This window comes from Etheostoma cragini, chromosome 13 (genome assembly GCF_013103735.1).
Source record: "Etheostoma cragini isolate CJK2018 chromosome 13, CSU_Ecrag_1.0, whole genome shotgun sequence".
Classification (NCBI taxonomy): domain Eukaryota; kingdom Metazoa; phylum Chordata; class Actinopteri; order Perciformes; family Percidae; genus Etheostoma; species Etheostoma cragini.
In genome coordinates, this window is record NC_048419.1 from 17,623,867 (window position 1) to 17,637,299 (window position 13,433).

Here is a 13,433-nt window from a genome sequence, read left to right on the forward strand (position 1 = left end):
TAACTTTTTCGTGACATGTTGACAAATGACTCCACATCTGTTCCAGCAACATGATTCAAAATTGGGCAATGAGATACTATTTACTTTATATTGTTTAGTTCTATTAACTCCTCTTCATGAGTCATTTATGAGTCTATTTTTGTGTTATCATTTCTAAGTTGTTCTCTTTAGGAATTTGTTTTATGTCTGTGAGGAAAGCTTTGCAGACATGGTGACCTGGTGTGAAATACACTATGAAGGCTTTGAAAAATCTTCAGCCTGTCGCAGCGCAACTATAGCCCCACACAACTTGATTGGTGAGAGATGTTTATTGTGAAGTGTGAAGGGGGGTGGGGGCGAGGAAGTAATTGGTGGCTTACCTGCAACAGGAAGCTTTTGATGTAACCTGTGAGCACTTTAGGGCTATGGTTGCGATTTGCATTTAAGCACTCACTCTTGCACACACACACACACAGAGAGAGAGAGAGAGAGAGAGAGAGAGAGAGAAACACTCACTCACACACACACATGCATTGAACAATTACCAGCTTGTCTCAAGTTCTTGTGTCCTGCAAGCAGTCAGGAAATACAAGATTGACAAACACCAATGAAAGTGAAAAACATCAAGTGATAGACTTCAGTGATAGACAAGAATGCTATTGACATTGTAATTTGATTTAGACAGAAGCATTTGTGGGTTAGTCTGAGCTGGGGATAACAGTTCAACTGGACACTTTTAGTAGAGTGTGTTTAATAAAAAAAATACAAATAATTAAGGTTGTGTTAGGTTTGCACAGTGGAATGATGAAACATTCTAAACATTACATTGTTTGCTGTGGAAGCAGATGGGGTTGTCCATTAGAAAACTCAAGCTCACAGTAGTAGCCAGCAGATGTGGCAGGAAGGAAGGCTGGGAGGGAAGACTCTGGAGGGAAATCTAGGCCTTCCCTTTGGTGCATGTATGCCTGGATGATCACACCGACAAGAAATCTACAATTCAACAAGCACTTCATGTGGGCCATGCCTGCAAGCCACACAGCTGTGTACAGAAATCTGGAAGTTTATCTACAGTATGTGTCTTTGTGCATCTCCTTATGCGTGTGTGAGAAACAGAGGCAGATAAAAATGTTAGGTAAAGGAAAGAGAGTCTGCCATGTGAGATTTGCATATTTGTTGGTCAGTTCTGAAAGCTTCCATTTTTTATGATACAAAAATATTTCACACAAGACACTATGCAGTAGAATATACATCAGATGAATGAAACCATGATGTATGCGATATGATCATTATAATCTAGCCAGCTACAATATTTTTTCATATGTCCTATGTAAAAGTTCTGCAATAGGCTATAAAAAAAGTAAAGTTGGTTTTACTTTTTGGGCCTATAGCCCAAAATCACAAAATGTTCCTACAAAAACTGGATTTTAATCATCCCATACAACACGATTTAGCCTTAGTTTTACTTAGTTACTGTTTATGTATTTACTTTATTATTAAATATTGTAAATATAATGATAATAGTGAAGTCATGTTAAAGTTTAAAAAAAGAAAACGCCCCATGCATTATAAGCAGCTCATTCACACTTTAAATCTCTATATAATATTACAGGAACATAACAAAATAGGTAATAGGCCTATTATAAAAAGAATATTATAAGAAATAGAAAATGCCATAGTGATTAAGTGATATTCAGTGGATTCAATTCGTTTTTGTTGTTTTACTGAGAGGGATGATTTATTGACAGTAACCAGTACTGCTGATTCATCCAAACACAATGACATTAAGTTATTTCCTTCCCTTTCTTTTTCTCTTTGTCTCTTGCTTTCTCCAAAACAATAATCCCAATTTGGAGGTGTAGTGGTTGCCATGGTGTTGAGTGCAAACGGATAATGGGGCAACTGTTAACCTTTGACTGGTTAAAAGCCCCAAGCTGAGGGACAGGGGTGAGGGGGGGTTGCAGGGAAAACACACACACACACACACACACACAAACAGGGATGTCAGAGAGAAAGGAAATTCACACTCATTTCCTCCGTGTGGTTTCGGTACAAATCAACAACATCCTGTCCTTTTGTGAATCCTGCCTGCCCCCATGCTGGTTTGCGTTTCAGAGTAGGCGTTATAACCCCCCACCATTCCCCTCTCCTCCCCCTCCAGATTTTTATATTATATATATATATATATATATATATATATATATATATATATATATATATATATATATATATATATATATATATATACATATACATATACATATATACATATACATACATACATATACATACATATATACACCACCTCACATTGTTGGAGCGAAAGGAAGGGCACGTCGTTGTTCCCCATTAACGGCTTTAGATAGAACACGGAAACAAGGGGAGCAGACATTATTTAGCCTTATCGAGCTGAGGCATGTGATCTTAAAGGATCTCTGGCGTCCTGATTAAAACTGAAAATAGCCTTAATATTATACTACGTTATTCATCAAACCCATTCGAATCATAGTCCCATAGATTTATGACTTTGCGGAGATGTTTTTTGTCCTGAAATGTATGCCATGACTGCATCTTCGTGTATTTCATTAGACACTTTGGCACCCATTTATCCAAATCATTAGAGATAGGATTTACCAGCAATGAAAAAAAAAAATTTGTTTCAGATTCAGCCCCTCGCATCTCCCTCTTCCTCACATCTATTACAAAAACCACCAAAAGCACGTCTCCTTTAACATGTTTCAGGAAGCGCGAGCTGCATAAATAAATAAATTAACAGTCTAAAATAAAGCGAGAGTGGCATCACAGCCGATGAGCCGAGTCTTTATGTAAATCAGGCCTGACATTGCCCTTGTGACCAAAAACAACCCACCTCCCCGTTCCCTCACCCCGCTTCACTCTCTCTCACACACATTCGCTATTTCTTCCCATTCATAAAAATCTCGGCATCGCGCCTGCGCAATGCTATTCGGAGTCCTCCCCATTCATAAAAATGTAACCTCCGCATTTCGGCCCTCCCGAGTCGCTCTGCCCTCCCATTCACAAAAAAGAGAAAAAAAAGTCGAGGCTTCTGCGCAGGGCCGTCCCTTTCATTTCCTCTACCCTCCCATTCATAAAAACTCACTTCCCTCCCCCTCGGTGGTTGCAACATCATATCCAAAGCCCTGCGTCCACAACGGCAATCGCCTTTACGCACCAGCAAGTGGATAATCGTGCAGGAGACCCGCTCTGCTTTCGCATTACCTTGTTCACATTATTTCCCAGCATTTGGACTTATCTTTCCTCAACCTCTGTGGAGCTACTCACTCGCTTGGACTGGACTATAGCCTGCGCGCAAACGTCGTGCGCAACGAAGAGATGAGAATTGTGTCCTAAAACCACAGTAAGTGATAACTTCTGGTGTTTCCTCATCGTTAAATGTGTGTAACTTGTGGCTGCACGTACATTCAGTCCATTAAATACCCTCGCTTGACTCTTCCTCTCAATCTACCGGATCACAGGCATGAAAACGCTCTTGCAAACTCTATTTTGCAACCAGCCGTTTCGCCGAGCTGGATTTGCACTTTGAGTCAATATTTAGCCACCGATTTCGTACCAAAAGCAAGGTTGAGTGGAGTAGTGAGAGGGGAAAGACTGTCGCGTTTTAAATGGTACTTGTTAGAGACACCGCTTCATTTGACAGCGATATTTCGTATTTCAACATATAAAGCGTCGCTATTTGTGGCTTCTTTTAAAACCACTGTCACGATAAAACGGCAGCGAAATATATCCATATTTCCACCTCTGTCCAAATCTCCATCCACTCTGAAGCCTTTTCATGTTGCAGCTGTGGTGTCTGAGCAGTGCCTATTTCGGGTGGTTCGGTTGCGTGTCTCGTTCTCGCTGCAGCGACCGCCTGGTTGGCGCACCATGTCTGTTGTGTCAGGTGTTTTTCCCATAATCTTTTTTTTTATGTTATCCGTTCACGTCCCATTAAACATGAAAATGTGGATAAAGCTTCTTTTGGTTGGCAAAAGCAATTACTTCCAGCTCCACGCATCTGACTACGCATTTAACCATCGTCGATTAAAACTACCCCTCCACCTTTTTGTTTGTCGGCACACAATGTACCAATTTCTTTATCAATGTCATATTTTTGTCAATTTACAGATAGTAAGAGTAAGGTGTTGCATACGTGGTAACAATGCCTATATAAACATGCTATTTGAGTATACCGAGCGGCCGCCTCCGGTTTATGACTCAGTCCATTCACAGGGAGGACGTACGCGCGCGCGCACCCACACACACGCACTGGAACACGCACTGTTCCGACTTGGAGCTCATAATGGTCTAGATTTGACGATCACAAGCGCTTGTGTCGGTGCCCGCGATGTCGCAACAGGTTTCTCAACCAGGCTTTTAGCAAATCAGAGGAAAAGGAGAACACCATAAACCTACGGTCCAGTAGCGCTGGGTCGACTGACAGATTTCTTTTACCTTTTTATACATAAAAAGATCATCAATCATTAGTATTAAAGCACAACACGACCGTTTGAGGTCCTTGGAAATTGCAGGTTGCCTCGAAAGAATCATCAAACCCAAAATGCATCTTATGGACTCGAGCTGGGTTTTGTGTGATTTTGCTATGAGCCAACATCGTAGATGTTGGTCACTGGATGTCTCGGTTGTGGGGCGTCGTTTGTCTTCAATCAATCTTTTTGTTTCTGTAAAGTAGGTCGAGCGTTCATCGACGAAATGAATGATGAAACCGATTTCATTCAGGTTCACCATGACTGGAGCGTATTGATTCATGCTTGCAACACCGAATGCAGCCAGCAGCTTTCATTCAGAAAAAACCTGCAGTTCACCAAATCGGATCCATTCACAAATTGCCAGATTGGTCCATTTTTTTTTTGATTCAAAATTTGCGTGTAGCTTTATTGGCCTACATTTACTGAGGGTGACACAATTACAGTACAGCAATTAGAGGTAAAATGATATTACTGTACTTTTAATGGGTGATTCGATACAAACACCTAATTTCCTCAACCTCGTTTTCATTTTGGCTTTGGTAAAGTTCCTTCCCTGGCAATCTCTCCTCCTCTCTTTGCTCTGCCTTGTTTTGCATCTTTAAGTCTTTTGCATGCAAGCCCTGCTCTCTGGTGTTCCCTGCTCTTCAGAGGGGAGGCGATGAGAGCCCAACTTCTATTGTTCTAATGTCAAAGTTAGAATAGAGGAGGTTTGTAACCCTGGTATTCAGTCTAGATCAAGATCGGTTGGAAACTCTACATTCAGATTATTGCAGAGATCCGGCCTTGAAAAAGATTTCTGTTGAGAGATTGAAACATTCTGGTTGGGAAGATTGAATAGCTGCTATTGGTGAAGTAAACTACTTGTAATACTGTAAATGTCAGTTTTACATGCTCTTCGGGGGTGTTGATTTGAAATCTTGTGAACCGATTTAGTCATTGTATGATTTATTAGTGTCACGCAGGAAAGTCTCAACCATGTGGGGAAAGTAGTCATCAACAGAAGCAATGAAAAAGCAGTAAAAATGAAACTTAACATCCTGACCTTCCAAAATAAGGTGTGGATAAATACAAGCTTGAACACATGCAAACAATGTTTTTTTTGTCATACCAAGTCAAAATGTTTTGACCTCAACCTCTCCTGGTTAGGTTAAAGACAAATGGAGGGCACATATTCACAATCTGTTCATTATGGCTAACCTGGCTGTTAGTCTTTGGACAGTTTTGTGATAAAGTAAAATTATTACAAGTTTATTTTCCCACGTCAACTTTTTTATTCATAATATACTTTGCTTTCTTTGTGCTTTAAGAAATGGTGTTTGGAAAAAGAGCAGAATGAAAAGGGTAAAAGAGCAAGAATTGTCATAACAGCCTATCATAACTATCTCTTTTGTTTCTGTCTTTGCAGTTTTGCTAAATGCTGCTTTAGAGTGAAGACGTGCAAGGCCCCAGCCTACACATGGAGTCCAGGGTTCCCCACCACATCCCCGGAGTGTCCTCCTCCATCATATCTCAGCCCCTGCTGGACAGTCGAGTGCCCTACGGCCGACTGCAGCACCCTCTAACCATCTACCCCATCGACCAGATAAAGTCCTCGCATGTGGAGAACGACTACATAGACAGCCCAGCCATCATATCCCAGCAGCCTCCGAGCCAGAAGTCTGTGAATCGAAGAATCACCTGGCTTGGTCAGAATCAGGAGGCCTTCCTGGGGGCAAACCACAACCATCATCACAATCACCAACACCAGCACCACCAGCAGGGCAGGTGCGAGCCCCACCCTCACCAGGATAACACTACTCACCCTTGGATTTCCTTTAGTGGGAGGCCCAGCTCTATCAGCAGCAGCAGCAGCACCTCGTCGGATCAGAGGCTGCTGGACCACGCTGCGCCCAACCCAACAGTGGACCACCACCCAAACCTGCACCCACACCAGGGCCCCGTCAACACAATCACTACCCAAACTCCAGGGTGCTTCACTTCCGCTGAATCAAAAGTCCTCACCTCCTCTTCCTCTGCTTCCTCTTGCTCCTCCTCCTCTAAATCGCCGGACCTCAAGTCTGCAAAGATGCCTGCAGGAGGCGTGTGCACCACTGGAGGCCAGCAGGGGTTGGCGCTGATCCCTTCCTCCCCGGCCGAGAAGAAGCATCTCATTCTCTGCGAGCACTGCGGGAAGTGTCGATGCACGGAGTGTACGCTCCCCCGAACCCTACCCTCTTGCTGGGTCTGCAACCAGGAGTGCCTGTGCTCTGCTCAGAGCCTGGTGGATACAACCACCTGCATGTGCCTGGTCAAAGGGATCTTCTACCACTGCACCGAGGATGAAGACGATGAGGGCTCCTGCGCCGACAAACCCTGCTCGTGCTCCCAGGCTAACTGTTGTGCACGCTGGTCCTTCATGGCTGCCCTTTCAGTTGTCCTGCCTTGCTTGGTCTGCTATCTGCCAGCTACAGGCCTGGCCAAACTGGGACAGAAGTGTTACGACAATGTTAGCAGGCCCGGCTGCCGCTGCAAGAACTCGCAGGGTGGTGTGAGTGCCCCTATGTGTAAAAACGGTGGCATGGAAGCAAAAGTTGGGACATTAGAGAAGCAGCAGCAGGGGTCATGATAGTGGCTCAAACCGGCTAGCAGTGGCCTCACTGAAAATGGACAGGACAACACAGTACTTGCTTGCTCTCTATGGATAGGACAGTCCAACACCAACCCCTTAAACTACCCCATTAATCTGCTGGAAGGTGACTTATGTAAAACAAAAGGTACTTAAATGGCTTCTTGACTTATGTTTGATAGGATGGATACTCAAAGGGGGCCTGATCTGAGAGAGTTGGCTAGTATACCAGCTACCAGGTCCACTGAGATGTGAAGAGTGACTGAAGAAGAAGAAGAAGAAGAAGAGACTAGATTGATGGACTGGTGATTGTGTTAAAAAGATGGCTGAAGGCACAAAGTCAGTGTACCTCTCTGCTGCTCTGTATTTCTCAGATAATTTTGTAAGGGTAACCAACCAGAAGCTGGTTTGCTGATCCTCGGATATTGTAAAAGTTATTTGATGAAGATAAATATCTGTACATCCCATCCCCCAAAAGCACAGCCCAGTGTCCCTCAAGAACAAGTGATTACATGTACTGGGGTTTTATGATAGGCCACTGCAAGAGTAAAACCACCACTTACTCACTCGCTCCACTATTATGATGATCACCATCTTTAAGTGTCACCAATATTTTTCTCTTAGCTTAAAGATGCTAGCTTGGTAATGCTAACATTATATCTCTAATCTCCATGGAGGAGCTGTAAAAACAAACGTTTTTTTTTTAGAAAATAATAGTAATTTCCCATAGCCTTATAAAAGTCTGTATTGTGCATAAGCAGTTGTACAGCAAGTGACAGAGAGTAAACACTTTACAGTGTGTTTCCTATTTTGGGGGGATGAAGCCCGGATATTCTAAAAGATTTTGAATGCTGTTCACCAATCACCTCAGAGGTAATGCATGTCATGACTTGCATGCTCTAGTCTAATGGTTACCCACTGTGCTAGAAGTCGATGTGTCGTAGAGAAATGTGTAAAAAAAAAAAAAGTACACCCAACCTTCTCAGGGACTATTTCAGTAATCCTCTCTAGAACTTGGCTTACAGCATGTTGATTTCTAAACTGCTGAAGAGCCTGGTCTACTTCCTCTTTGCACAAGAAGGCAAAGAAACATTTAGGGGCAAAAAGGCAATAGTGAATAATTTAAATAAAGTAAGCTAAGTGGGAGACAAACTGGCCAGAAAATAATGTTTCCAGAGAAGAGGAGATGCAAGTGATAGAGAGCAAAACGAGGGAGGGAAGACATAGCAAAGTTGTTGTTGTGTTTAGTCAGTATCCAGTCAGCCTTTGTCAAATTCAAACCTGCCACTTGCACAAACTTTTAGGAAGACGCAAACCCCTTAAAGGATGTACTAAAGCACAGTATTAACCCATTCAGCTATGTCACATTGAGTTTGCGCGCACAACATTTAGTCCACACCTCCTTTACACAGTGTCTTCATTCAATTCTAATCATTATGCTGCATAGCTGCATTAATCAGATAGTCTGTCTTTTATTCTTAAAGTATATTTTTGTGGCTAGCATGATGTTCTTAGGACTTTGCCAAAGGAAGCTAGCATACAGTAGCTTGTTTTCACTGACTCAGTGATCACTGTTGTTATGCACTCTTGCCAAATGAGGTTGACGGCAGTTGGTTAGTAAAGGCATGCTGCCCTTTAATACAGATGGCCTTTTCTGTTTGGCATACTGTCTTTGTTAGCCATGACACACACCTCTTTCATTTTGGACCCTTAACTTCCATTAGGGTGCTTAACTTTACCTGTATTTGTCTTGTTGCACAAAGCTGATAATCACACAGGAAAATAGGAAAGAAAAAAAAAAGCTGTCCTTAGTCTTGAATGTATGAGGCAATATTTTCAAAACCTAGCAATTCCAAGTCTGAGAGTAAGGTGCCAAAACTGAGAATGATTGTGTGACTGGGCAAAGGCCTAATACATGTAGATGGGTGGCAAAAATCACAAATGTTTTGAGAATATATTTAGTAATAGAGCTATGCAGGTGAAATGTTATTTGCTGTAAATAGTTTCACAACATTTGTGTCCTTTAGAAGAGACTTTTAAATGTCCTTGAAAGATTGCATGGTACGTTATAACTACAATTCAGTACAAAATATATAGAGATTATATTAAATATATATTTTGAGGATAAGATTAAGATGCTTTCAAGGTTGTGTGGAGGAAAAAAGAAAGGGAGGGTGGTGGGAGGAAGGTCTGCAAAGGGGTAACAAAAATGACAGGTCTTTCTATCACTAGCACTTGACTTAAAAAAAGTGTGCCCAGCAATAAAAAAGAAGAAGAAAAAAACTCCTGCTGTTTATGCTATCCATGGCTCATTAGCATTCGAGAGGCTAAGCTAATTCCCTGGTTCATCTCCGAGTCCTAAAGACTGTGGACTCATTGAATCCACACAGGGAACACAATCTACCCCTATACGGATCAACCCATTTCCTGCTGTTACTGCTCAGTTTCTCAGCTTTCGCCCCTCTTTTTCTCTTTTTTTTTGCTTTTTTCCCCCCTTCCTCTCTTCTTCACTGAGAAATATTCCAACAAACACCCTGGCCTTGATTGACAAACACAGCTGCTGTGCATAAACTTGTCATACCACAGAGACGGGACAGAAAGACGAGTGTGTCTTTCAGTCCGTGTGTCCGTCCCCCCATCTTTGTTGGTCCTCTTAAATTGTAGTTCTGTGCAAATTACTTAACCAGTGGACCTCTTTTTTCAACTGTCACTGCCTTTCTTTTCTCTCATTCCTCAGCTCTGTCACTGCAAGAGCGATGCTTTTTACTTCTATACTTTTACATGTGATCGCTAGCCTGTTTAAGGTGTGGAATAATCATCCAACAACGACAACTCAATGATTAATACTTTTTTTATCCTTTGCAACAATGCTGTGACTTTTACACACCCATACCCCTGTATTGCTCAATTGCGGGCACTGATTATTTTTCAACCCAAACAAGAGGAAAAGTCTCAGACAGCTGGGTGATGCTACTCCATTCCTTTATGCCTTTGCAATGTCAATGGTGAGGATTAAGTACGAGATCTGTGCTTTTGTTTTGTTTAGATATAACAAAAAGAAAAAAAATCTCTCATATAAAAGGTTCCCTTTATAGATATATTTATTTTGAAGTTCTATTTTATATAGTATTTATTTAGATGCCAACTTTTTGTTTGTGAAGAAAGCTTATGTTGAAATGGAATGTACATTGACAATGGAAATATATATTGTTAAATATACCGGGCTGTTGTGTCGTTACTTTTGAGTAGTTTTCACACACACACACACACACACACACACACACACACCCTCTTCCACAGAAAATCCCTCTTTTAACGGCTTTTAACATCTCTGTTACCACATCAAACCTTAGTGATTACATGATGATTACTTATAATTAATCATTCTGTAAGAGAACATTTACGGCTTTAGTTGTTTTACATCAACACTTCAACTTCCTGAGGTCCCCCGCTTCCTGTGTCTGAATAGATCACTCTATAAAACACTGGTAGGTCACTGAAGGCCAAATAAAGCAGCTTGACCTTAAACTGAATGAAAACATTCCATAAGTAACAGGAATAAATTCAGCGACTTCCTCTAGATGATGTAACATGACACAGATGGTCACTTCAAATCAGAGGTTAATGCTCGATGGCTGCTCTATTTGTGTGTGTTGTATCACAGGGTAAACTGACTTCCTCCTAGTTTATAGGGGTGGTCTGTTATAATCTGGATGTGTAACATTCCTTTCACTCCAAAGCACCTCCTTAAGAGGCACCCCCCCGCCCCCCCCCCCCACCCCACCCCACCCAACCCTGCTGTTACCCTGAGGCATTATTCCTCCGCTCCTTGTCTTTTACACGCTTGTTTCCTGGGTGTTTACCCAAGTGCACCTGGGAGAGGAGAGTGGAACAAATGGTCGACACATAGTGTGTGAGAAAGGTAGAGAAGAGACAGCAAGGCAGGAAACAGAAAAGAGACATAAAGAGAGTAGAGCAGGCCTTCCAGCATCACATAAATAACATGTTTCCGCTGCAGAAGCCCTGCAGGCGCTGCAGTGTCTGCTCCAACAGGTGAGATCAGAGACTAACCTGCCGATCTGTCCCACCTGGGACCACACACACACACACACACACACACACATGCACACAAACACACACACACACACACACATATTTGAGAATGTTTACATGTGTGAGAAATTACCAGCACAATAGAAATACTTTGCCATGAAAGCTGACGTGTCTACGGGTACAACCTTATTCTTGGCATTGTACAAGAAGTCTCCAATGAAGCAGATCACCAACAGGGAGAAGCAATCTGACATACTCGCTTGTAGCTCCCCCCACACACACACACACACACAGAAAATGCTAAGCATTTTTTTTTTTAAACCCAGTAAACGGGCAGAATGAGTTTTTAAAAGCATTCAAATATTAGTTTAACTGTTTTCTGGCTGGTGTTCATTGCATTGTCTCCTGTGGTAAACCCAACCTTTTTGGTAGCGCAGCATGCCAAACCGCAGCACAGAGAAAAATATAAAAAATAGTGTTTCTGACCCAGGACTGGTTCCTTAGTAAATCCAGCCTTCCATAATACTAGCCGATAATAAATGGTTTCTTCCTCACCTGCCTGTGCCGAAACTTCCTGTGTGTGTGTGTGTGTGTGTGTGTGTGTGTGGGTGTGTGTGTGTGTGAGAGACATGGTCTAAATGTCAGGAGTTTCATTTCTAAACAGGTGGCACTTGCCATGCCTGCCCAATATTAGAGTGTACATTCCTGCAGCCTTCGCAGGAACTTATGTGCATATGACCATTATTCTCCCATATGCACACACATTAATACGCAGACATAAACTCCTCCTCACTCGCCATCATCACCCTGCTGCTGAGTCAGGGCACCCAAGTCTCTAAGTGTGATTTCATGCACCTGTTTTTAAGTGATTTTCAATTTTTAAAAAAGGCGGAAAAAAACCTGCAGAAAATTTGGAAAAAAGTTCAAATATTGCAAAAATGTTTTTATGCCATAAAAGTCATATGCCATGTTGTATCTTATTTCCATCGTGTCTCTTGTTTTCATTTATTTGAAATTTGACTGGTGCTGTTTTTTTTACGTCACCTCATTGCAGTGTCTTCTTCGGCAGTGACTTAATGGCATCCAACTGGAGAATTAATGCCACCAGCTATATATCTCGATGCGGCAAACTCTTAATATTTGCATACGTAACGTATTGTATGGAAGTATGCATTCATTTGGATTTTGTTTTGCCAATTTATTGGAAATTTGGTTAAAATTTGCGTTGAATGTGGATGGAAACTTGATTTCTCTCTACAGGTTTATGAAGAGATTGTTTTTCCCAAATGTTATATTTCACGTGTACCTTATACACTATGAAGCTAATAATGTTAGGATTTTCAGATGGTCACTGTGTCCGATAAGCTGAGCTTGTTGCTGCTGTAACTTGAATGAGAGACAAATCAGAGCTTCCAGTCTTGCACGACCTGAAGGTACAGAGCGAGTTGTTTTCCATTATGAAACAAAACACCAGATAAAATTACAAATCAATGTCTGGTGCTGATTAAAGTTCCCAATGCCACACATTTGTGTGTTTGGGCCATTTTAGGGCCAAGAATTTGTAGTCTTGTAACTCGATGATCCTTTTGTCTTGCGTTATCGCAACACAACTATTTCAGTGGGACTCAAATGTAATAATGGTGCAATACACACACACACAAACACACATATACACACACACACACACTTATTTTTCTGTCCTCTCTATCCTCTGTGGAATTAAAGTAAAAGGAAATGAAAGTAAAGTGTGACAGGACGGTTTGAACTGCAAGAAAAACACACATTTCAACACTTGGGAAGTGATGGGGAGAAAGGAGAGTATCAAGGGCTGCTGGGACAGTTGGAGGAGAACAAGAAGCAAAGGAGCGGTTGTTTGGGATTCTCAGAAGCTAATCTTGTCTGATTTAATGTGCATCTGACCTTAAATGGTCAATAAGAGCCTCAGTGTGCTTGAGCTACAACTTTAGGTATTAAAATAAAACATCTTGAAGTTTTTCATGAAAAATGTCAGCTTTGGCAGCTATTGTGAAACATCCTAATAGTTTTCACTTCCATTATTTCAAAATCAAAGGCTGTGGTGCTGGCACATTTCTTTTGGAACAGAATAATATTCCAATCCACAGCTTATGTGTTCCTTTGAGCCCAAGGAGGCAAAAGAGAAAGAAAGACAGAAAGAAGAAGAGAAAAGAGAGATTAGCCACGATTTTTAGTGTTGCAGTTGCCTGCCTACCAGCAAGTCAGCCAGGCAGTCAGCCTGTCTACCATGAAGCCAGTCACCCAGCCAGCAAGCA

At 41.8% G+C, this 13,433-nt stretch overlaps 1 protein-coding gene across 1 annotated transcript; it reads left to right on the forward strand.

Annotated features, from left to right (window-relative positions):
• The first annotated feature begins 3,091 nt into the window (after positions 1-3,091).
• spry4 (sprouty homolog 4 (Drosophila)) lies at positions 3,092-10,308 on the forward strand. Its single transcript, XM_034890179.1, has 2 exons — positions 3,092-3,355; positions 5,890-10,308. Exon 2 carries the CDS (start codon positions 5,941-5,943, stop codon positions 7,087-7,089), a length of 1,149 nt encoding a protein of 382 aa, XP_034746070.1. The 5' UTR covers positions 3,092-3,355; positions 5,890-5,940; the 3' UTR covers positions 7,090-10,308.
• The last annotated feature ends 3,125 nt before the right edge of the window (positions 10,309-13,433 follow it).

Bases quoted from the DNA above. Each gene is read 5' to 3' on its own strand.
- spry4 (XM_034890179.1), top strand. From the start codon at position 5,941: ATGGAGTCCAGGGTTCCCCACCACATCCCCGGAGTGTCCTCCTCCATC.